Source organism: Cajanus cajan, chromosome 6 (assembly GCF_000230855.2).
Source record: "Cajanus cajan strain Asha chromosome 6, NIPB_CcT2T_4, whole genome shotgun sequence".
NCBI lineage: Eukaryota > Viridiplantae > Streptophyta > Magnoliopsida > Fabales > Fabaceae > Cajanus > Cajanus cajan.
In genome coordinates this window covers 6,901,635-6,927,630 of record NC_138522.1, presented here as the reverse complement: position 1 = coordinate 6,927,630, position 25,996 = coordinate 6,901,635, and the positions used below count along the sequence as shown (strand labels likewise).

Below are 25,996 nucleotides of genomic sequence, written 5' to 3'. Positions count from 1 at the left end.
TACTAGAATTTCTTAGTTTAAGTCGTAAAATTTGAGAAATTAGTTTAAGTTGTTTACCTGCACTCTGAGAGGCCTAACATTGTCTATGCTTGACTTGGTTGTAATAGGTCAGACATTGTGGTTCAATAAGGTCTAGCTACTTATATTGCTGACCTTTGTTGTAAGAGATCTCCATAATTGATATGTGTGGCAACACATTAATTGTTTAAAGGTGTTTATGATGATAACATTGTTGTGTTGTAAGTTGCTACGTTGTTTATACGATGATGTTGTTCATAAGTTGAAAGTTGCCAAGTCGTGTTGCATTGAATGTTGATTATGTTGCCTATAGTGTATTGTTATAATCTTATGTTATTGAATGTTATGTTGATTCTTTTACAAACTTACTCTTTCTTTTCCTTGTAATTGGAATCGCAATAATCATATTTGGTATGAGAATATGATAGGATTAATATGATAACTTGGTTAGCTAGTGGAGGGTCATGTTGGTGGAGACTCAATTTTGGTGATGCTACTCTAATGTAGCATGCTTGGTGTATGGAGCTTGGCTAGACATTAGGGATATTTTGTATGCAACTGTGTAGTTTATGTAGATTGTAAATATGTATAAGGTATACATGTAACTCCATAGGAGGATTTATGTTTTCGGTCATATATGTAGGAACCTTTTTATGTTTTTTGCCTCTATACATGTATTGAATTGCATGAATGACTAGGAGTTGTTGTATGATAACCCTAGGGTAGTTGAATACAATTAGTATTTTCGTTGCATAGTAATTGTGTTATACTAATTAAATGTAGTGATCTAACAGGCCATTACATGTTTTGAGGCATGTTTTTTATGTTTAGGTGTGTTTCAATGCATGAGATTTGTGCTACTACACAATCCTTGTATAGTTGATACTTTATATGGATACATCTTGAACTCTATTGTGTATGATTTAATATTGATTTTGTTTTATTGTTAAATAAAAAAAAAGGTATCGCCTTGAATTATTCAAGCTTAAAAACATGTTATATTATATAAACAAGTTATGCTCTTAGAGCTTTCTCAGGTTTGTCATGAGTCTTTATTTCCATCATGTTTACCACAAAAGGAATAGAATAACAGACTCTCTTGCTAAAATTGAAAATACCTTGTCTGACACTTTAGTCATATGGCTTTATTGTCCTACTCATATGTCTTCATTGTTATTTGGAGTATGATGGAGACTTTTTATTTAAAAGACAATTAGTTTTTTTTTTGTTATTTCTATTTTCTCACTAATAAAATAAAGAAGAAGTTAGATTCAATTTTTATAAGATCTAACATATTTACTTTCACTATTTATCTAAGTTAAATTATTAAAAAGTTAAGATTTCAAATAAGCTTGTAAGGTAGGCTAGATCAAACTTTAATGTATGTTAAACCAAATATTTTAAAAAATACATACCATAAGTAAATAAACTAAACTTAGGTTATGTATTTTCATTCAATGCTAGATTTAGGTCTACTAAAGTTAAATTTAACCTAGTTTATTTCCACCTCTACTTAACATGGTTTCTAATATTGATTTTACCATCAATTTAGTAAATATTAAAATTTAAAGTCAATGAATCATAAGTTTAATCTTTGAAAATGTTTGACAAACAAGGTTAACATAGTTGATAGATAATTTTATCTCTTAAACACGTGATTATATTAAAAAAAATTGTTTAGAAATCAATTTCTTAAATAATTCTTAACACCTCGTGGATTAACATGTAACTTCTAAAGGATATTTTGATTTTATTTTATTTTAAAAAATAATTATAAAAGAAAAACCCTTACAAGAGAGGCTTGGAGTCGAATGGATATCATATATTCATCTTGATTCTTGAGGCTATTGTTTTTAGGATAGGATGAGAATATCATTTGTGCGAAGATGAAATTTTAGAGTTGCATGTGAAAGGAGTTGCTCTAATAATGGAAGAGCAAGTCTTTGAGAATAACAACATAATGCTTACGGAACTCCAATTGCTTGATATCAAAGTTTGCAAAATTAATGCGTGTGCATAAGTGTTCAGAATTCTCCAAGGGACCAATGACACGTGTTTTGGTTCACACATAATACGAATGGAGTCAAAACTGGCGGAAATAAAATTCATTAAAGTTCACAATTTAATAATTTTCTAAATTGTCGAGTCAATATAAATATATTATTTAGTATATGAAATTAACAAAACGTGAACTTAATTATTATACATGAGAAGTTTAAATTAAGCGGAAGTTAACTGTTGTAAATTAAATAAAAAAGAGTAATTTTTTTCATTTATGAGAATAACTAATTGATATGTGCATAATGTTTTTGGATAAGGCAGTTCGTATATATATATTTTTAGTTTATTTTGTGATAGGAATAGGGATGGCAAATATACCCGTACCCGCGGGTAATACTCGAACCCGTCCCGACTTTGACGGGGAATACCCGGTTTGACCGGGTACGGGTACGGGTACGGGTAAAACCCGATATATTAAATCGGGTACGGGTACGGGTATGTACTTACCCACCCCGTACCCGTACCCATACTCGTCTCCATTCTCATTTTTAATTAAATACTCACTTTTAATTTAATTATATTAAAGAATTTTAGTATTTTTTATGTGTAATTATTTATTATAATATGAGATAGAGAAATAATCTAATTATAATTATAATATAATTAAAAATAATAATTTAAAAATATTATATTTAAAAAAAATAATAAAATAAAAAATTTGACGGGTACGGGTACGGGTACGGGTATACCCGATACCCGACGGGACGGAGATGAGGATGAAAATCACATACCCGACAGGTACGGGTACGGGAACGGGTATGGATTTAGCTCGTGGAGACGGGGACGAGTATCATGAAACCCGTACCTGCCCCGCCCCGTTGTCATCCCTAGATAGGAAGGATAACAAACGTGTTTTCTATGTTAGTAATAACATGTTTTCATATATTATAATTTTTCTAACTTAAAGTAAAGTTGTGTAAAAAAAAAATTTAAGTAAAAATTAAATTAAAAATAAAATGATTATTATGAAATAATAGTAAAATCAAGTATCTTTCAAAAGAGTCAATATAGTAAGAGTTACTTTTTTTTGGTACATTTATTAAGAGTTCTTTTTATTGTTAGCGATAAATATTCTGTTTTATTAATAAGAATCAATTAAAAAAAAATAGACTATTTAATCAAGACACATCACATCTATATAAATTTAGTATTTCATGCCAAAATTTAAGTTTTGTAAAGTAAACTTTAATTAAGATCAATTAATATTCTCTCCATATTAATTAAAATAGTTGAATAGGAACATTTTTAGGAATTATTTTTTAGTAAGATAATTTTCAGATTTCTTAAATTTTTTTAAATTTATTTTAATTTGTCTTTTCATCTTTATTTTTAAATTAAGTTTCGACGTTTTTTAAAAAATAGGTTAGATATATTTTTTACCCTTTTAATATTTTTTATTTTAGTCCTTGAAATTGTTTTTAAAGGGTCCTTATAATTTATTTTTTTTTACTTTGGTCTCTATATTATTTTATTTATTTTGAGTTAATTACTTTGAAAAAAGTTGGTAAAGATTAAAAATAAAATTTTCACATATTATACAGAAAAAATGAAATAAAGAGTATATTACGAAGACTAAAAATAAAATAACAAGGACTAACATAAAAAAGAAATATATTACAAATACTATTTTAAAAATAATTTTATAAAGACAAAAAAAATACAATATATTACAAAAACTAAAAGTAAATTTAAGTTAAAATATTAATAGTTCAAAATAACTTTTTATCTTAATATTGGACCAACAATTTTCTTTTATCTCCATATAACAATAAGATGATTTTTACATGCACAGTTCATTCCAAATAAATGTCATATATTAAATAATACTCCATGTTATATGTGTTTACATAACATATAAAGACATAACATCTCTTTTAGAACATTTAAACACACAAGAATACTTGTGTTTTTAAATTTTTTAAAAAAATAGTCCAACATTGCTAATTTTGTAATCTTTCAAACGAATAAAATAAGAAAAACAAAAAACAAAAAAAAACTTATACATCTAATTAACTTGGACTAAACATTTCCAAGAGTTTTAGACAAGTATTCAACATTTTAAATTCTCTAAAACACGACTGATGTGAAGCATCTACTCGTGGAATCGTGGGCAGCGAATGCAATTTGCAGCCATGACTTCATTGGGTTAGAAATAACACTGTGAGGAGGGATATTCTGGTTTTGTTACGAAGCCAATTTTGGTTTTGTCTTTGAATGATTCGAAAACAATCGGCAATGAAAAAATTATTTACATCCATGATGTTGCTCATGAAATTAAGATAGATATAATATAAAACAGGATCAAGAGGGTGCTGACAAGGAAAAAGTTAAAAAAGACAAGGAAGGGATCATCATTAAGAAATATGGAATGGGAATCACTGTCTCTGTTTTTGTTTAAGCCCTTTAATAGGTTGAAGTTTTAGCTGTTCTCTTCTTCCTGAACATAGGCCAAAATGAGGTTAAAACTCAGAAAAGGGGAATGGGCAGACAATTTAGTTCTTAGGTTCCTGCTCTATCTCATCCGAATTTAACATGCTATTGTTGAAGCATTGGGAGTAATAAATATTTAATTAAGCACAAAAAAGAGCATATATAATATAAAGTTTGATATGAATGAGAAATCAATACACAATACTAGGTCCAAAAAATGAATAGAAGCAAAACTCAATACAAAGATTTGGCCTAGCAGTCCAAAAAACATACAAAATGAAAATAGTTGGCTACTGATGTGCAGCTTCCTCAACCAGTTTCTTGCTCAAAATCTTCACCCTCAGATTCCTCTGCATTGTCAGCATCATCGTCATCTGCCTCATTGTCAAAGTCTTCCTTATCATTTTCATTAGTGGTTTTCCCTATCACAACAAGGTTGCTGTTCATCTTCCTGATTTCATTGCACTGCAACAATTTGTGCCAACAATGACAGGGATGAATAAGAGGGAAGGAACAACAAAAAAGAGAGATTCAAAGAACACTAGCTTACATCTTGAAGCCTATTATCCTCTGCACTGAACACTAACTTCATAGATAATCCAAGCATTTTTTTAATACTACTAAGTATATGTGAATGACTACTTTGCATATCTGACAACTAGTTCAAAATAACCAAAGCCATACAGAAAAGTTCAAGCAAACACTAGATGCTAATGTGGCAAAATGATAATTTTCCTTTCCGGAGATTTTATTTGTGTTGGGAGTGAATTTAGTATACACCAAGGATATCCACTAACTCAAAGTTTAAGATTAACTCCTTTAAGACACAGATCATTAAAGTAGATTTGTCTCCTTTAACAAAGGTTTTTTCACATACACAATTAAGAATCCGTATTCAGGTTAGCATGCTTAAGGGATGCAACTATCTCTGTGCCAATTTCATCATTATATGATGCCCAAACCTTAATTTTCCTACAGATTTGAGATTTTAACATAAAGATGACAACATAATTACGTGCACATAAAAAAAAAAAAGGTGTGCTGAGAACATACTACTCTTTAACACTAACACATCGTAATCAATTGAAATTTATTGAAAATTATAAAATTATATTAAATATAATAATTAATCTTTCCAATAAATTTCAACAAAAAGAGAATTCTAGCTGAGCTTATTTCTAGAAAACAGTGCAGCTCATAGCTTATAAATGTAACATCTCTCATTTGTGAATTCCCGGTTATGATCATTCACACTCCAATGTTTCATATTGTTCTGTTGATTCTACTATGGTTCACTATCTTCAAATAGTGTTAGAGAAATTAATGGAAGGAAAAAGTGAAATATTTAACCATAAGAAGTACCATATCCCACAATCCGAAATTCCCAATCATCTGATACACTATAAACCTAGACAAATAAGTGTGTGCAAAAATGGGTAGAAAATGAACAAGGTTTTAATTTAATTTGCGAAATGAACCAGAAGGTAAAAGATAGCGTTTTGAATGAATAATTTAGGACAAAGAGAAGATGAAAGGACCTTTTCTTCGAAATCAGACTCCTCCATGGCGAGAAGGAGTTCTTCGTTTTGGGGCTGAGGCCACTGAGAGGGTAACAGAAACGACGTCGGAATGGTCCTCGTCGACAATGGGTACTGTGTCATATACGCCGGAAACTGTAACATCTCTTTTCTCTTTTCTCCGTTTCCTTTCTCTGTCTCACTGATTTAACAATCTTCTTCTTACTCTTACACACTCACTCTCCTTAGTCATTTTATATTTTCAATCTTTCATCTTTGAATTTCTTTAAATTTTTTAATAATTATAATTGAATTATTTTATATTTTATAATATGCAGGATTAGAATTCTGTTAATAACCTATAAAAATTTATAAAAATATATGCTATATTTTTTTTTATGTAGTAGGATCACATCTTCGTTCTTTTATTTTATTTTAATTTTAATTTTATTTTAATGTTTTAATGTTTAAAATATTTATTTTAATTCTTTATATTTTGAATTTGAGGTCAATTTGGTTATTGGGAAAGAATGATTGTTTTAAATTTTGATATATAGTTTTGAATTGTTTTTACTGATTCAAGAAATAAAATTTGTCTTATCATATTTCTTCAAATGAAAATTATTGATGAATGTAACATATTTAAACTAAAAATAGGTTTAAATATGATAAAAAAAAATTGTGAAAATGAGTTTAATGAATAAATAGAAATTTAAAAAATAATAATTTAGATTATATTTTAATTATTATTTCCTAGTGAAATATTATTTTTATGTAATTTTTTCATATTTATAATCTTTTTGGATTTCAACATCAATTGAATTTTATAATTTTTTTTATGTAGGTGAATCTAATAGGAGAAATTTTTCATCTTAAATCACTAAGATAATAATTTCAAATCATATCATAAAATTAAAAATAATTATTATTTTAAAAAATTAAATAAATTAAAAGAGTAAAATAAATATTTTAAAAAATTAAAAACCAAAATTAGTTTTAAAATTAAAATACAAATTAAAAGTATAATTTAGTCTTTCACAATTATATGTGTAAGTTCTAATTCCTAATATAAAGTTTTCATAAAATTTTCTAATAAACTCATAAAAATAAATAGGAAAAAGGACGAGATAAAAGTAACATAAAAAATACAACTAATCATCCATATAGATGGTTTGAAAGAATCCTTAAGGTAGGAAAAGGATTCTTCAACAGAAAAATAGGTCCCAATATTATTTTTAAAAAAATAAATTTAAAGTCTATTTTTTTAATTATGTAATTATTATTATATCTCAATCAAATTTAAAATTTTATATATCATTATAATAAAATTTTAATTTTAATTAGAGAATAGTATCAACACATATCTATTATCATATACACATATATAAGGAAAATTGAAATAATATCGATGTAACTTTTACTAAATATTAAAATGTTTAATAACTTTTAATTTAATGTGGATTTTGATGATCCAACCCCTGAATTATAACTTTATATTATCTTGTATGTGTATATCAAATTTTGTTAAAATTGAACAATAATTTAAAGATAATTAAAGTGTTCATATTTTAATATATTTTAAAATGTATATATTACGTTAAGTTTATTTTATTAAAATGATATATTAAATCATTTTAAATAGGGTGAATTTAAAAGTTAGTTTATAAAATAAAGTATGTGATTTTAGTTCCTGTCTTTCAATTTTTAATTAAGGAAATTTTATTCCGTCAAGCATTGTATCTATGCTATTTAGTTTTATCCTTTCTATTAAAAATATAATATTTTTTGTTGATACAACATTAATAGGGATGTATCAATATTTTTAATTAATTTTCTTCTGATATATTTACATTTTTGTAAGAATATATTAATATATGTAAATTTATATTTATAGACCTATTATTTTTTCTATAAATATATTAATAATATTATTTATATTAATTTATCAATAATATTATAATCCTAATAACATATATAAATTTTTTTTGTTTAGTAATGATAAACTTATATCATTTGATACATGAATAAAAATTTAATTATAATATTTATAAATTAAATAGGTCAACAATTATATAATTTTAAATAATATATATAATATTATTTTAAAAAATTATTATATTTTTTATGGGAGAAACTAAAATTATATAGTTGTGATATTTCAAAGATCAAAATGACTTAATTAAACTTCAAGCGTGTGGTTCAGCGGTAGGGGTTGATCCACGCTTAAGTAAGGTCAGGGGTTCAAATCCTGCCTTGTGTATACAGCCGCGTTAAATCTTGGGGTCAGCTATCCCACCCTTTGAGGTGCCTCCCTCGTAGCGAGGAGATTAGTCACTACTAGACGGTGGATACTTCAAGGACGAACAAAAAAAAATGACTTAATTAAAATTTGGTAATAAAATTACACAATTGCAGTACTTGAATGACTAAAATTGTTCAATTAGAACCTTTAGCACCAAAATCACATGATTACAATACTTGAGAAATAAAAATGTAATTAAAGATTATTTATATGGATTATTTTCATGAAATGTACTCATAAAGTATATAATAATTTTAAATCATTATTAACTATATATTAATCATGTTTACTTTTATTATGCAGAGAATTTTGCTCCCTTAATAATTTTTTTCTAGTTTTATCCCTACTGTCATTGTCATCATAGTCACCATCATTCACTACAAGAAAAAAAAATTAGTTTGTGGAGGTTTTTATTTCGATTGACGAGGATTTTTATCCTCTACAAATTAATCTGTCGAGTTTTTAAAACTTCTACAAATATATTCATCACAAACTTTTTGTGAAGATTTACAACAACAACAACAATAATAACGATGATAGTGATAATAATAACAATAACAATAACAATAACAATGATAATAAAAATAATTATGTTGTCATCATCTTTAAGATCATCTTTGTAGTTATTAAATATTTCCTAACTTTTAGATAAATAAATGAAAATATCTTAATCTTTATCTTATTTATTATAATTTTTTAATAGTAGATTTTAGTATAGAAGTAGTTATAACTTCTTAACTTTCTATCGGTGGACTTTCATGTTTATTTAAATTTTGTGTTGAATTATGCTTATCATAAATCTCATTATTTCAGTATGAAAAATTGGTTTACGTTATATGAGTATACTATATGCACGTTTAACAAATTTTAATTGTGCTCAATTTTTCTGAAACCATTTTAAATGTGTGTAAGTTGTTTAAGAAGTTATATTTTATTTTTATAAATTTTCTTTGTGATCTATGCATAATTTTGTCCTCCTTAAAAAGTTTCCATTCAACGTCTTACACAAGAAATCCTTTTTTTTAACAGTTGAAGATAAACCTAAGTCTTATATATTCAACATGTTCATGAAAATGTGATGTAGAGAATACCAATCCTGCAAATGCACTTGCTGATTCTCATCTCTTTTATATGAATAGGATGAATTTAAAAGTTAGCTTGTAATGCAAAAGTATATTGATATTTTTAACAGTTATTTTTTAAATAATTGATCAGAATTTTATATACATTACATATAAAAAGTAAAATACATTTAAATTTAATTAAACATTTATATACATTACATATAAAAAGTAAAATCCATTTAAATTTAATTAAATTTAGATTACAATACTTATATTAGTAATTTTGTTTCCTAACGTTCCTCATTTCAAAATTCATGGGAGGTTTTTTATTTTTATTTTTAGATCAAATACATTTTTTTTAAACCTAAGATGTTTTGTTACAAGAGAAAATGAGAAAAAAGATTGGAGAAATAAGAAAAAATATTTAAAAAATTCAATTCTTTCTCTATTGTGTTTTATCACTTTTTTTTTATATTTGGGAGAAAATTTAACTCAAAAAATTAATTACAATATTAATCACGGTACTAATTATTTACAATTAAATAATTATGATAATTTTTATTTATGAAATCTGACAATTTTCTAGAAAAATAAAAATATTTATAATTTTAATAATTATTTTACTAGTTTTATAAATGGATTGACGTAATTAAGGTAATAGAAGACTTTGATCTTTATAATTAAATTCAAATTATCTTGAAGTCAGCCTCTATAATTTAAGATTATTTATAAACATTTATATTAATTCTATATATGATCAAAATTATTATAATTTTGATAAATAAATATTAAAATTAACAATTAATATTATAAATAAATTTTTATTAAATTAATTGATAATATAGATATATATTATTATTTAAATTTATAATATAATCAAATTCAAAAAATAATTAAATATAAAATCATAAAAATGTGACATATTATAAATTAACACACTCGTGCACGGCACGAATTATTGCAAATGTCTTACCTAAGTTTTGTTTGAACCAAATAAACTATGTATTATTTTTTCAAAATGAATCAAATAAATTATGTATTATTTTCTCAAAATTTAGAAAATAAAAGAAAATATTTATATTAATATAAAAAAATACTCCTTTAAATAATTACTTGATTTTCATATTTGATAAAATTTTATATTTTTTTATTATTAAAAATATATATATATAAATTTAATATTTTCATTAAAAACAAAACTTTTTTAAAATTTGAGAATTGATTATAATATTAATTGGATCAATAAATATTAATTATTTATTTAATTATTTTCATTAGTTAATATATATTTTTTAAATTTTTTAATAAAATATAAAAATACGTTAATATATATATATATATATATATATATATATATATATATATATATATATAATATAGAATCCTTTCCAACAATACTTATCCTATATAATTGCTACTTAATTTCCTGTTCCCAATAAAAAACTGTATTGGCACCGCTAGCACAACACACAGACAAACACATAAAAAACAAAATTTAAGGAAACTTTAATCTCAAAATAACAACAACAAAAGCTGACAAGTAACTGACGTGAATGAATCATGGATACTCAAAGGAAACCATCTTCCATAAGTAATGACTAACAACTAACGAGTTTCCATTCATAAACAACCGCACATTCTATTCACACCATACACCAAGTGTCATTTCCCTTCACTGTCCACGTATTCTTCTAACACGTGACTTCCCTTATTCATTCCACCACCTCCACCACCGAATCAAATTTTTTTTCTTTTAGAGTACTAAAAATCCTTTCAAACTAACATAACATGATACCATGCTTTTGCTTTATGCGTCACAAGTTGTAAAGAACTGACTTTATTATAAGCTATGTTGAAGCTTTACGTGTGTGTATTGGAAGCCAAGGTCCTACCCGTGAAGGATTCTTACGTGAAGCTTAGGCTCGGGAAGTTCAAATCCAAGACAAGGGTGTTGAGGAACACGTGCACCCCGTTTGGAACGAGGAGTTTAGTTTCAGGGTGCATGATGCAGAGGACGTGCTTGTTGTGTCTGTTGTTGCTAAGGAGTGCAAAGTGACCAAGGGTTACGTGGATTTCGTGGGTGAGGTACGCATTCCGCTAGCCTCACTTGCTTTTGAGGATAAGCATACGTTACTCCCCTTGTGGTTCTCTCTTGAAAGCTCCAAAAGTGGCAAATTTTTTGATAAATATTCTGGTTTGTTTCCCTCACGAAGTGTTACTTGCATGCTTAATCTCGCGCTTTCTACTTTTTTACATCATGTCTATTGTGTTTATAAACTACTTAGGGTTCCTGTTCATTATGTAATCTTTAAATATAAGGGTTGAGTGTGTTTATAATAAAATGAATTCACAGAATAAAATCATGAACAAATGTTGCATTTTGTGTTCTAATGACTCCTACTGGTTTAACCATTTCTTCTTTGTTTCTTTAGCAATATTGGGAAAAACCCAAGTCCCACATCGACTAGAGATTAGACAATTGAATAGTATATAAGTGGAAAGCAACCCTCACCTTATAAACCATTACCCTCACCTTATAAACCAGTTTTGTAGGGTTGAGTTAGGCTTAATCCACTATTCAAAGAAGCAATTTTGAAACTGTTATGCAACATATGTAACTGAATTTTAGTTCAATGTCTTGTATGATCAGGAAAAATTCTCCTTACAGTTTCTCTTCATGGTAAAGGTCGTGCCTCTTTTTTCAGTCACAAGCATTCTCCAAATTCAACAGTTGCACTAGAAGACTCCAGATTTGAAAGGTCTTTGCGTTTTATGTCACGCTCGTTTGATAGAATAGGTGTAGGCAAACAAATGTTGAAGGTTATTGCTAATCGTTTGCATAGGGTTTTCAATAAGAAAGAAGGAAGCTCAAAACCTGGGGATTCTTCAGAACGAACTACTTCATTATCTGATTATGAAGATAGTGTACAGGAAAATTCATCTCCCTGTAGTTTTGAAGAAGCCATTGCAATAATGGAGTCTGGAGATAACAAACCAGAAATGCCAGAAAATTTAGCTGGTGGTGTTCTAGTAGATGAGAATTATTTAGTCTCTTCAAATGACCTTAATGTGTTTCTTTTTGTACCGAATTCACAGTTTTGGAAAGATATGGCTGAACTGCAGGGAACAACAAATGTGCATGAGGGACCTTGGACATGGAAACATGGAGACATGTCATGTTTAACACGAGGTGTTACCTATACAAAGGCAGCTACAAAATTCATTAAAGCAGTTAATGCCATCGAGGAGCAAACCTACATTAGAGTGAGCAGAAAAGAGTTTGCTATACTTGTCAGTATAAGCACACCTGAGGTTCCATATGGTAATGCATTTAGGATTGAAATTCTTTATAAGATAATGCCAGGAAAGGTATCTTCTGGAGAGGAATCCTCACATATTATTGTGTCATGGGGCATTGTCTTCCTCCAGAGCACAATGATGAAAAGCATGATTGAAGGTAGGGTAAGGGAAGGATTGAAGGAGAATTTCAAACAATTCTCCAACCAACTTGCCCTGCATTTTAAGGTGCTAGATAAAGCAGATTTACCAGATAAGGAGCATTTGTTGGCTACTTTGCAAACAGAAGACCAGTGGAATTGGTGGCAGGCAATTGCGTACTTTTGGAATTTCACTGTGGTTTCCACCATTTTCATGTTTTTGTATGTGTTAGTGCATATTTTAAGGTGTGGTCCAAGTCTACCTCAGGGCTTGGAATTTATGGGGCTTGAATTACCAGATAGTTTTGGAGAACTCATTACAAGTGGAATTTTAGTCATCCAGTTTCAGCGTGTTTATGATATGGTGTCTCACTTTGTGCAAGCTAGATTTCAAATGGGTAAGCATATTATTTGAACACACTATTATGCTTGTTATCATCGTCAACTGTCAGATGACTTTATGAGGGTTTACTTTTTGCATCCTTTTCCTCTAATAGGAACTGACCATGGCCTCAAAGCTCATGGTGATGGATGGGTTCTTACTGTGGCTTTAATTCAGGGGGTTGATCTGGCTTCCTTGGACTTGGAGTCAGAAGAGTTGTCAGATCCCTATGTAGTGTTCACCTGTAATGGGCAAACAAGGTCTAGCTCTGTCAAGCTTCAAACGTCCAATCCTCAATGGAATGGTTTGGCATTCTAACTTGATAATAATTATCTTATTTGCAATAACTTTGCTTGATATGGATATATATTTACTTGAATCCTGTATTGGTATTTATACTTGTATGCAGAGGTATTAGAGTTTGATGCTATGGAAGAACCACCATCAGTTCTAGATGTGGAAGTTTTTGATTTTGGTGGTCCATTTGACCAGGATGTTTTACTTGGACATGTTGAGATCAATTTTCTAAAGCACACATCAACAGAATTGGCAGACATGTGGCTCATGCTTGAAGGAAAGCTTGCTCAATCTTCTCAGTCAAAGTTGCGATTGAGAATTTTTTTGGACAACAACAAAGGTGTTGAAACAATCAAGGAATATTTGGAGAAGATGGAAAAGGAAGTGGGCAAAAAAGTAAGTATTAGGAATCTGACCCCATGTATCTGCTTTGGTATTATACAGTTCAACCAACTTTTATTTTTCTGTTTGCATAAAATATTTAGAACTATTTATTGTATGTGACTATAAATAGCTTAATGACAGTTGAATCTTAGATCACCTCAAAGGAATTCTACATTCCAGAAAATGTTTGGGTTGCCTCCAGAAGAATTTCTAATCAAAGATTTCACTTGTTACCTGAAGAGAAAAATGCCTTTACAGGTACTACATGTGGTTGACATATTTAAACACATTTTTTATATTTGAGTCTGTTTGGATATAAATTTTGAAGATCTTTTGAAAAATTCTCTACTAGAAATTATCTACTAAAAATAAAAGAACCTTTTTTTCCAATAAAGAAGGGATAAAAAATTCTTCTAAACTTGTATCAAAACAAGTTCTTACTCTCTAACTATGAGACATCAAAGAGGAGAGTTGTTTGAATAATATGTGATGTTGAACTAATTTACCAGGTGATGTTTAAGTAATAAACTCCATATACTAAATAATGGATGCATTCCTGCTGTAGGGTCGGTTGTTTCTTTCAGCAAGGATTCTGGGGTTTTATGCCAGTTTGCTTGGACATAAAACCAAATTCTTCTTCCTTTGGGAAGATATTGAAGAGATACAAGTGCTTCCTCCAACATTGGCCACATTAGGGAGCCCTACATTGGTCATAATTCTGCAAAGAGGTCGAGGGCTTGATGCAAGGCACGGTGCAAAGACTCAAGATGAAGAAGGGAGACTTAGGTTTCATTTTCAATCATTTGTTTCATTTAGTGCTGCCTCCAGGTATGAGTCTGGCATGCTCATTTCTAATCTTATAATTGATTCCATGTTTTCACTTTCAGCTAACATCACATTTTGTTTTCATAAAAGAACAATAAAGGCCTTGTGGAGAACAAGAATACTGAACCCCTATCAGAAAGAACAAATTACTGATGACCATGAAGATCAAGAAGGCCTTGTAATTCCAGAAGACTCTGCAACTATTTTAGAGGATGAAGAAAAAATGTCCAGAATTTTCTCTGCAGAACTTCCAATTAAGGTCAGCAATAAACTGCAGAACTTCACAACATCCTTGGTAGTCTAACTCCTCTACTACCAAGGATGTTGTGATCTCTTCTTTGATGTTGTACAATTCTTACTTCCAAAAGATAGTAGAGGCTAGTTGTCTTGCAGTTTCCATTTACAATTTAACATTTATGGTATTTGGGAGACACTGAAAAGGAAATTACCTTGGTGGATGAATTAGCAATTAGCCTCTTTAAGAATTGATATTATTTCATGTATGGTATTAACTTTCTGTAGCTTTGATGTGTTGTGTTTCTCTTGCTCAGGTGAGATCAGTGATGGGAATTTTTGAGGGAGAAAATCTGGAGCATAAAATTATGCGGAGATCAGGATGTGTGAACTATGAAACTACATCATGGGAAAAAGTAAAGCCTGATGTCTTTGAAAGGCACGTTTCTTACCGATTCAATCGACAGGTGTCAGCTTTTGGTGGTGAAGTCACATGCACACAACAAAAGTTTTTGAATCCAAGCACCGGAGGTTGGACTGTGATTGAAGTTATGGCTCTTCACGGTGTTCCATTTGCTGATCACTTTCATGTATGCTAAACTGAACTGCTTTTTTAGTGATAAATTAATTTAGTTCATCTTGTTCCCATATAAGGGTATATGATTGTGATATTCTGTGTCTGCAGATTCATTTTAAGTACGAAATTGGGAAATCGTCTCTTGGTGAATGTGCTTGCAAGTGTGATGCATACATTGGTATTACTTGGCTTAAGAGCACCAAGTTTCAGCAAAGGATAAACAGGAACATAACAGCCAAGTTTAAGCTTCGATTGAAGGAAATATTTGAACTGCTTCAGAAAGAGATTTTGTTAATGTCTCATAACTCAAATGGACAAGGTTAATTTGATGAGGACCATGTTAAATGTATTAGACAAATAAAAAGAGATTTTGTTAATGTCTCAGAACTCACATGGATAAGGTTAATGTGATGAGGACTATGTTTATAAGGCAAATGACAAATGCATTTTCTATACAGCAATTAGCTTTCTGAAAAATTTCAAAGAGATAATAGTCATTTAACTTATTTATCAAAAATTAAATATAGTCTTGTATCCAAAGGATAAAAAAATTATCTTATACAAACAAATAAATAAACTTTCACATCTTATCATAACTTGTGAGGAAATCGAATAAGAATGCCACGTAGGAGGTTTGATGCAGAAAAGCATATAGATTCAAGAGGTGCATGAAGGAGAGAGTTGATGACAATTAACTCTCTTTATCACAGAAAGACATGCATATCATGTTTGATATTTGGGCAACACATTCGATTCAATTCTACTACCCTCAAGGCTGTGCCAAATGTAGGATTGCAGTTCACAACTGAATCACGCATCAGAAGCCGTAAATAAAAATAAGAAAACATGCAAATTATATGATAAGCATTAACCTAGTCAGTAGCTAGCTAGTAGTTGTACAGTTGTACTGACGTATACTAGCTAGTTGTTGCACTGACGTATACGACACACTTTAGAGAAAGGCACAAAACATTACTCGAATGAATCTTTGATCATTTGTCATCAAACCCACTTCACAAACAACTCAAAACCAAGCTTACCCTGGTTGTATGACTTGTCTGAAAAACAATTTAGAACTCTTAAATTCAATTCTAATCTATATTAAAATAATATTTGATCACATTTCATAACTATTCATTAATTATAACATTCAGACACTACGTAAAGCATATATATATGAATTAAAAAAATCTTTAATCTCAGTTTTAAAATATTAATCCATGTTTATCAACAAAAAAAAAAAGTCAAAACCCAAAGAATGCACCAAATATCACGCCATTCAAGACAACTCAAGTTCATATGACTCTAGCAAATTAATATTTAGTTTGCATTAAAATAAATATTGGTCACTAAGAATATTAATATTTCATTTTCTCATTTCCAATAATACAAATTAAATGTCATAGTTTCTAGACAACTTTAGTAATGATTTTTTTAAATAATTCAAACTAAATAAGAAAATGATATAATAAATATATCTATAGTATTTGTAATGAATGTTCTTAAAATTATCACAATTTTATTTAAATAATCGATATAAATTTTTATTATGATGTGATATTTACGAGTTTTATGAAATTAATAATTTTTAATAATATTGTTAATTTTTTTTAAATATTTAATTAATATTATATGTCGAAAATTTTAGTTCGCACACAGTCCATAAATAAATCAGGCTGGTCAGATATATCAACCCATTTAGTCCAACTATTTCGCCGGCTTAAAGAATTGGGCTGGCTTAGGTCTCTCTAACTTTAAAAGTAAATTTATTTTTAAAAATATAATAATTTAATAAAATTTAAATATATATATTCAATTTTTATAAAATTAATAAATTTTGATTTTAGTTACTATATAAAGATTTCATTTTTCAAAAATTAGGAATCATAGTTTTATATCCTTATAAGCAAATTTTTGTTTTGGTCCTTAAATTTTTTTTTAAAATTTAAAGTCTTTATTTTTGTCTCTAAAATTACAAATTACATTAAGGTAGATAAATAATATTTATTTTGAAGATTTATAAAATTTGTTAGTGGTGTTACGCATTATTACAGTATCACAATCAATTATGAGTACGATTTGAAATTTACTTAATTTTCTAATAAATAAATAGTTAAAAGTAGTTGCATAATGATAGAGATTTTAAAAAATATATATGACTTAAATAAAAACATTTTATTTTATAAAAATTAATAACACATTTAATCCTTCAATAAATGTTTCTGAAAGTATAAAATGTTACCCACTTTAGTTCAAATTTATAAAAAAAAAATGTATGATTTAAATGATAACATTAACAATATTTAGATACACCAACTTCTTGAAAGATTAGTATGTTTATAGACTAAAATGATAATGAATAGTTAAGTTTAAGATTATTATTTTTTGACTGAAGTTAAGTTTAAGAATTTAAGAGTGTTTGAAAATTCAATGTTTTTTTTTTTGGGAAATGTTGTTTGTAAAAAAGAAAGTATTTGTTTAAGATAATAGAAAAAATTTGTAAACAATGTTTTTTCTCTGGAAACTTTTTTCTCAACAACATTTTTCCTTTTAAGTTGATTTACTATATAAAAATTCATTTATTTTCATTATATCCATATATAATTAAACAACTTAAAAATCATTTTTCAGTCAACTTACTTAAACAAAAATTTATTTTGATTATAATAATAATTGATTATTCATATAAATAATTATTTGGATAAATAATTTTTCACAATTTTTTCAACTAAATCCTAAATGAAATAATTGAAACGTTCAAAGACCTTTTATTTTATTTTATTTTTTATTTTCATGCTTCAAGAGACTAAAGTGGATGGGGGTAGCGCCATACTACCTCCAAAGTCAATTATCAGCAAAACTAACTAATTTGTTCGGTTATTAAGAAAATTAATTAATATCATTTAGTTTTGTTAAATTCAATTAAAATTAATTTTTTTCCTATTCTACTCTTCCTTGAGATTTGATATTATGAATTAAAATAGTCATTGAAAATAGAATTTTAATTAAATTTAAGATAGTAATATTAAATATGATAAAATTAATCAAGATTTATTTATATTTTTCATGAGAATTACAATAATGACAATAAAGTATGAACTTAAGATTCTGTATATTGCTCAAATCTTTTACTTTTAGGTTATATAAAAATTAAAAAGTAAAATAAGTGAAATTATAAAGACTAAAAAAAATATTTTAATCCAATACATTTTTTTAATTTACAAATAACATTCATAAATATATTTAAAATATTTATAGCCAATTAAATAAATTTTAATCAGATATAAGAATCATAATTTCGAAATGTATGATTCTGAAATTTATGATTTTGAATAGATATGATTTTGGGCATGACAAATTTTTCATTCTAATAAATACTTGCTAAATTACTAGTCTCTAAGAGAAAAGATCCTCCACATTTCCTTTTCTCTTCATTCCTTCCTTCTATTATCTAACTTTTGATAACATAAATCTTAATTTATATTTTATTTATTTATTAAAAAATAGAATATTTTTTAAAAGAAGGATATAATGGAGAGAGTTTTCTAGAAGTCGTTACTAATATCAGATGAATGAAGTGACTGTTGACTGGAGTTGACAAAAGAAAAATGTGTTGCCATTGGATTTGGTCACTTTTTCTTGTACCACCTCGCAGCATCTAAAGTCACTGTCTACTTCCCAAAGCAAACAATAAATCAAAAGCGATATTCTCAGAGCATTCATTCCATGTTATCCCAATTTCTCATCACAAACCCTTAACCCAACCCTTTCTCTATCCAATTCCAATTCCGACGCCATGGATCCAAACCCCGGAACCTTCCCTCTCCTCTCCTACGTCATGTCGCGTCTCCCTTCGCTCACTCCCAAACCCGCCGCCGCCGCCAATTCCGATTCCGACCACTTCGACATCGAGCAGCCACGCGCGCCGGAGATCGTGGGGCAAATGCCGCACCTGGCGGACCCGGACCTGGTGGCGTCGATGGGCCGGGCCGTGTCCCAGGTGGACCAGGCCCGCTCCGTCCTGAAGCTGATCGGGGAGCGGCCCACGCATGAGGAGGTGGACAATGCCCGGGCCAGAGTGGCGGAGATCGAGGCCCAGCTCTCCCGCGAGCTGGAGGAGATCGTGCTGCAGGCCCGGCCCGCGGAAGTGGAGATCCACGGGTGGCGGGCCCAGCAGGCCGAGAAGGAGAGGGAGCGCAGGGAGTGGGCCGAGAGGGAGAAGCGGGTCTGGAAGTCGGTGCTGCAGCTGGACGAGATGCACGAGGCGTACGAGAAGGTTGTGAGGGAGGCTGAGAAACGGTTGGTGAAAATGTACGAGGATAGGGATGTTGGCGTTGGCGATGGCGATGGTGATGGGGTTGGTGAGGAAGTGAACGAAGAGGTTGTGGGGATTCTGCAAGAGGCTTATGGCAAAGGAATGGAGCGTGTCAACCTTTCTGGACGCCAATTGAGGCTCTTGCCTGAAGCTTTTGGTCGAATCCCTGGCTTGCTCGTGCTTGATCTTTCAAGCAATCAACTATCGGTAATTTCCTTTTTTTTTGTTGATACTTGTTGGATTTAACCTGAAATTGTTTTTGTCGAACATAATCAATCAATTAAGCTGAATAAACTTATCTGATTACTCATAGGAAAAGAAATGAAAAGTGAATTGGACTCTGTATGGATAAATTTCTCCATAAGTATTTCAAAAAAATAAAATAAAATTTTCTGCTTAAATTAATTTTTTCATAAGTGAAAAACTAATGTTTAGATATATTAATATGTGAGAACTTATATAAATTAGTGTACGGAGAAACTAATTTTATCTGTTGGAGAAGCTTATTTAATTAAAAAGTGTTTATGAAGAAATTTGTCAAAATAAACCCATATGCACTTAACTTTCAAAGAAATTATTTTCATTTAAGCTGATATTGACACATGTATAAGCTAAGGTGTATAAGTTGTTTTCATTTAAGCTGATATTGACTCGTGTGTAAGCCAAGGTGTATAAGTTGATTTTAACTTATGGAAGAGAAGCTAAATGATTTTCTCAAGACGGCTATACAAAGATGGCCCAAATTGTTTTTCGTTTAAGTTGATACTGACACGTGTCTTTATGCAAAAAATTGACAAATAAGCATGTACCACAGTTATTCTAGACATCTATATCTTACCCGAGACAGAAATTTATAGTTAATGTTAGCTTTTATTTATGATTGCGAGTGTGTGTATGCTTCTTGGTTTTCCATTGATATGTATTAAATCATGTTGCAGTACTAGTTTGCTTCAATGATTTAAGCCCAGATTAAATAAATAAACTTTTCCATACTTACTTTTTGGAGAAGAAAATAAGATGTTAAAATGAATCATTTTTTTTAGTTAAAATCAACTTATATAATTCAATTTTAATAGAATTTTTCTCATTTAACTTATGAGAGAAACATGATTCATTTTACTTCATTTTTTTTCCTTCAAGTACTTAAAAGCTTTTTCCAAACAGGACTTTGACATTTCTTTTTATTGCTTCACATGTATACTAATATATTTTGTGCATCGCATTAGGCAATTCCTGACTCGATAGCTGGATTGCAAAACCTTGAGGAGCTTAATCTCTCTTCAAATCTTTTGGAATCACTGCCAGATTCCATTGGGTTGTTACAAAGGTTGAAATTGCTAAGTGTCTCTGGAAATAAGCTGACTGCGCTTCCTGATCCCATCTGTCAGTGCAGGTGAGTGAGAAATTCATAAGACAACAGTTTTTTATATCATTGTCATGGTAGCCAATTTGAGTAATTACTATGCCTTCTGATATGGGATCCCAGCAAAATTTATTTTGTACACTAACATCCATTTATTTTGAGAATGAATGTTTAACTTTAGTTGAGAGCTACATGAGTGTTTTGTGAGACATATTTGTAGACTACTGGAGTAGTGAAAGTGGGAGCAGTTTTTATGCATGCTTTTTATTCAAATTTGTTTTGAAGTATGTCTTATGTCAAGGTTATATCATATTTTATGGTTTTATACTTTTATTTGTCTTTCACCATGTTCAAACACTGTATAGTATCTAACTGAGAATTCTATGTTCTATTTATACTTATATCATCTCATTTTTCAAATCATGTTAACTATGATTGATTGAACTCTTACTGTATTGAATGATCAGATCATTGGTGGAGTTGGACGTAAGCTTTAACAATCTGTCATATTTGCCCACAAACATTGGATATGAATTACCGAACTTACAGAAACTCATGATTCAGTTGAACAAGATACGATCTCTTCCCTCATCTATTTGTGAGTTGAAGTCCTTGCGCTATTTGGATGCTCACTTTAACGAGCTACATGGGCTTCCCATTGCAATTGGAAGACTGACTAGTCTTGAAGTTCTCAACCTGAGCAGTAATTTCAGTGACCTCAGAGAACTTCCTGAGACATTTGGTGATTTGACTAACCTCAGGGAATTGGACTTAAGCAACAATCAGATTCATGCACTTCCTGATACATTTGGTCGCCTTGATAACTTGACCAAGTTAAACTTGGAGCAGAATCCTCTTGAATTGCCTCCATTGGATATTGTAAATCAAGGGGTTGAAGCCATTAAGACTTTCATGGCCAAGAGGTGGATTGAGATATTGTTGGAGGAAGAAAGGAAAAGCAACCAAGAAATGCAAGAACAAGAACAGGGTGGTTGGTTAACACGAAGCACCTCCTGGTTGAAGAATGTTTCTGGAAATGTAATGGGGTACATCGGAACTACCGTTGCATCTCCTATGACACCCAAATCTCCCAGAGATGCATACCTCGATCAGCAGCTATGAGGTGAAGGTCCAACACATTTGGCCTCTAAGACTTGTATTTTAGAGGAATGTTGTAGATTACTATGTTCTGAGCAATAATTCCCTGCTACTCCCTCGTTTGGGTCTCTGCCCCACCCAAAATAGCGTGGGTTGCTTTGCTTACAGATATTTTTGTTTTGCTTAGATATTATCTGGATGAGAAATGTTACTAATACACTTTGTAACACTCTTTCTCACAAATTTTTGAATTAGGTGAAATTTATGTTGATTTTACTAAATATGTGGGTTTCATTAAATTAGTGTGAACTAAATGAATTTCAACTATAATAGAAATGAAAGGACTCGAGTGTTGGAAAATGTCTTTTTAGCACTCCTGCTTCCACTCGGTGAAAGGGATGGAATGAAATAAAATGAAATGATATTGGATTCCAGTTTTCCAATTGTTTAAGATGCGTTGAAGTGAAATTAAACTTAATATTTCTTTCTTTTGGTAAAGGTGGTGTCTTTAAAGCCAAATCAACGGAGATTTAGGTTTTTAGTAAAATGTAAATGAAATCAGATGAATTTCTCAGAAATTTAAATGGTTATTCGTAACGAAATATTTTTTTAGTACTATCAAGAATAAAGTCTTGTTTTAGCACAATAAGCGGCAATAACTTCGCATCCTAGTGGTCTATATCTATATTATATTTTGCTTGGACAATAATTTTTTTAACACTGTTCATGCTTTGGAGCTTATCTAGCTGCTAATTTGTTTGTTGATCCAATGGCAAATAATTGTTCAATTTTATTCATTTCGCTCGTAAACTTAGCATATGTTTGGCAGGAAGGAAGGTGGTGAAAACAGAAAAATAAAATAAAAATAGGAACATTATGAAAAAAATTGAAAAAATCACATAAAATAACTTTTGGCAAATTTTTTTTTTAGACCACTGGTGTCTTTCATTGAAGACAATCTTACATTTTGATGACTTATTTGGAAATGTCCAGATGTTGATGCCATATACTGTCTGAGTCCCATTACTAGACTCGCTTTCTAATTTATCTCGACTTTGTTACCAAAGCTACATTCATCCTCTTGTCTGGTGGTTGCTTACTCTTGTTGATTGCATTTTAAATGGTACAATCTATTCTAAATTCAGATTTCCAGCCTCAGGTTGCATCTGGTGCAAGCTAAAAAAATGATATACCTAAGAAACCTATCACTGATCAAGGAATTGTTCCATAGTTTACATGTATGGAATCAAAGTCCAATGGAGGAGGATCAAGTTTGCTTTAATTGAAGTACAAATGAGTTTCACTATCATTATCCTTCACCCTCATCCTCATGAACTAAAAAACAAATAAGAGCAATATAATTTTGTTCACAACTTTCTCCTCTCTAGTTTTTCTCTGCCTAATTTAAGCTCAAACAAGTAAACGTGCATGACATCTTTTATTTGCCTATTTTATACTTATCACACTAAATGATCTTGAACACACAAAACTTCTTTTATAAATGCTTTTAGGTTCATATTGGAGGATCCACCTTCTGCAACTGCTCGGTCACATATGCCATTAAGTTGTAGGGCCCTATCTCGAACTTCTTTACCCTTAGTACTTCCAACATCCATAAACTCTCTAATCACTTTCACTATTTCCTCTTGTGTTACCAATTCTTCACTTCGCAACTCTGATCTTTTTAACTCCCACCCGTTCTTCCACACTTCCAAAATTTGCCTACTATTTGGGACTTGGTCAAAGAAAAGAGGGAACGTGAGCATTGGAACACCAGCAAAAACAGCTTCTAGAGTGGAATTCCACCCACAATGGCTCCAAAACCCACCTATAGAAGGATGTGACAAAACCTTCAATTGGTCACACCAAGGCACCACTAAACCCCTGTCACCACATTTCTCTTTTAACCAGGAAACTTCTCCACGAACCACCCAAAAGTAAGAAACACCACTCGTGTTTAAAGCTGAAACGATTTCATTCATTTGGGCACAAGACACAGAAAGGAAACTACCAAGAGAAATATACAATACTGACATAGCTGGCTGAGAATGTAGCCACTTTATGTAGTCAACGTTGTGATCGCTGTTGGCCCCTAAATGACTTGCGTCGGGTTTGAAGTAAGGAAAGGCAATGGGATAAATTGGAAAGTGGAACATAGCTCTCAAATAATCAATCACTTCAGCTTCCAACTCTTGAACAGTATTAACAATAAGACAATCTGCTTTAGGCACTATAGAAATGCATTCCAACTCAAGCTGCAAAAACCTCAAGTCATTTTCACGAAGCACTACTCGAAGATCAGCTAATTGTGCCGGGGAAATTCCCGGTATGTGCTCTTCATAATCATCTAAATTATTGAAAGCCATTATGAATTGCTAACTGCTCAAAGTTTGAACAATTAATACATAAAAAAATAAATAAACGTAACCACTAATTACTAAAAAAATCATTACATTTTGCAGTGACGTTAGAAAGTTTACCTAAAAGGTCAACCTTCAAAGAGTGGTTACGAACCAAGCTTTGTAGTCGATGCAAGCTGAGGTGAAAGGACCCCGACATGGTCCAAAGCAGCGCCACCGGAATATTTTGGCGGCGAGCAACGGCGACCGGAAAGCGCAGCTCGACGTCGGCAACGAGGGCGGTGGCAGGAGGGTTAAGGCGGTGGAGGAGGCGGCGAAAGGGAGGTTCCATTTCGGTGGTAACGGCTTGGAAGAAAGCGGGGATGTCAGAGGCTATCTGGGATTGGAGAGGGATAACATTGGGGACGGTGGCGAAGCGAATGTTGGTGGGCTTAGGGTCGGAGCGGATGAAGCCGAGCCACTCTTGTGTGACGACGAAGGTGATTTTGAGGAGAGGATTTTCACTTGCGAGTAGTTTGCAGAGGTTCAACATGGAGTTCACGTGTCCTCGACTTGGGTATGGAATGCCCACCACGTGTCCACTTTTTTTCACAGATGCTGGAATTTCCATCTCTTCTTCTTCCACCTTAGCCTTCACTCTTTTATTATCTTATCCACCATTTTTTAGCTCTCCTTATATCCATTTTTTTTGGTCCCCACCTCGATAAATACTCAATTTCCTTTATCTATCACTCTATAATTATTAGAATTAAGGCTAAAAACTTATTTTGATCTCTTATAATAATTATTTATTTTATTTTTTGTCTCAATTTAGTCTTTAATAAATTAATTGGTTGCAATATTAGACTTTCGTCCAAATTATTTAGACGGAGTTAACTGTTAGGGTAGAGACCCAATTTCGTCCGGGGGCATACAAACAATAAGATAGGACATCAGAAGACCCAAAAGTCCAAATCATTTTCAGTAGTCCGGAACGGACTGTTCCAAAATTGGAACGAGCTGTTCTAGACCAGAACGGGTCGTTCCAAACCAATCAAAAGGGCCAAAATTTGTACCCCAGAACGGGCCGTTCTCATTTCAGAACGGGCCGTTCTGGTTTCCCGAAACGGACCGTTCTGATTTCAGAACGGGCCATTCTAGGGTGCAAAAATAGTACATAACGTTCAAATTCAGAATGGGCCGTTCCGGCCCACATCTGATGCCTATAAATAGAAATCTCAGCCACAGTTCAAAGGATCCCAAAAATTTCGTCCAACACTCCTTAGAGCTCGAAATTTCTCTCTTTTTCTCTCTCTCTGTTTTGTATTTCTTGATATTTTGTGAGGCATTGTA

At 30.7% G+C, this 25,996-nt stretch overlaps 4 protein-coding genes across 4 annotated transcripts; 2 read left to right on the top strand and 2 right to left on the bottom strand.

The window, feature by feature from the left end:
• Positions 1-4,644: 4,644 nt before the first annotated feature.
• On the bottom strand, positions 4,645-6,267 carry LOC109797819 (uncharacterized). The gene is made up of 2 exons (XM_020357962.3): positions 6,048-6,267; positions 4,645-4,974 (listed from the first exon to the last, which is right to left on the bottom strand). Exons 1-2 carry the CDS (start codon positions 6,189-6,191, stop codon positions 4,819-4,821), a joined length of 300 nt encoding a protein of 99 aa, XP_020213551.1. The 5' UTR covers positions 6,192-6,267; the 3' UTR covers positions 4,645-4,818.
• A 4,744-nt stretch (positions 6,268-11,011) lies between these two features.
• Positions 11,012-15,983, top strand: LOC109795752 (C2 and GRAM domain-containing protein At5g50170-like). Its single transcript, XM_020355287.3, is given in 10 exon segments — positions 11,012-11,353; positions 11,356-11,586; positions 12,043-13,227; positions 13,327-13,515; positions 13,621-13,904; positions 14,034-14,150; positions 14,458-14,720; positions 14,808-14,976; positions 15,269-15,541; positions 15,637-15,983. Coding segments are annotated over 10 exon segments (3,039 nt in total). The 5' UTR covers positions 11,012-11,241; the 3' UTR covers positions 15,853-15,983.
• Positions 15,984-19,134: 3,151 nt separating this feature from the next.
• On the top strand, positions 19,135-22,585 carry LOC109797572 (plant intracellular Ras-group-related LRR protein 9). The gene is made up of 3 exons (XM_020357649.3): positions 19,135-20,050; positions 21,070-21,236; positions 21,674-22,585. The coding sequence occupies exons 1-3, from the start codon at positions 19,325-19,327 to the stop codon at positions 22,326-22,328; spliced, it is 1,548 nt and encodes a 515-aa protein (XP_020213238.1). The 5' UTR covers positions 19,135-19,324; the 3' UTR covers positions 22,329-22,585.
• Positions 22,586-23,513: 928 nt separating this feature from the next.
• LOC109796845 (UDP-glycosyltransferase 87A1) lies at positions 23,514-25,316 on the bottom strand. Its single transcript, XM_020356667.3, has 2 exons — positions 24,785-25,316; positions 23,514-24,651 (listed from the first exon to the last, which is right to left on the bottom strand). Exons 1-2 carry the CDS (start codon positions 25,272-25,274, stop codon positions 23,765-23,767), a joined length of 1,377 nt encoding a protein of 458 aa, XP_020212256.1. The 5' UTR covers positions 25,275-25,316; the 3' UTR covers positions 23,514-23,764.
• Between the last annotated feature and the right edge of the window lie 680 nt (positions 25,317-25,996).

Bases quoted from the DNA above. Each gene is read 5' to 3' on its own strand.
- LOC109797819 (XM_020357962.3), bottom strand. From the start codon at position 6,191: ATGTTACAGTTTCCGGCGTATATGACACAGTACCCATTGTCGACGAGG. The intron at 4,975-6,047 runs GTCCTTTCATCT...AAATTGTTGCAG, and splicing joins AGTCTGATTTCGAAGAAAAG to TGCAATGAAATCAGGAAGAT.
- LOC109797572 (XM_020357649.3), top strand. From the start codon at position 19,325: ATGGATCCAAACCCCGGAACCTTCCCTCTCCTCTCCTACGTCATGTCG. The intron at 20,051-21,069 runs GTAATTTCCTTT...GCATCGCATTAG, and splicing joins TTTCAAGCAATCAACTATCG to GCAATTCCTGACTCGATAGC. The intron at 21,237-21,673 runs GTGAGTGAGAAA...TTGAATGATCAG, and splicing joins GATCCCATCTGTCAGTGCAG to ATCATTGGTGGAGTTGGACG.
- LOC109796845 (XM_020356667.3), bottom strand. From the start codon at position 25,274: ATGGAAATTCCAGCATCTGTGAAAAAAAGTGGACACGTGGTGGGCATT. The intron at 24,652-24,784 runs GTAAACTTTCTA...TCAATAATTTAG, and splicing joins TTTGAAGGTTGACCTTTTAG to ATGATTATGAAGAGCACATA.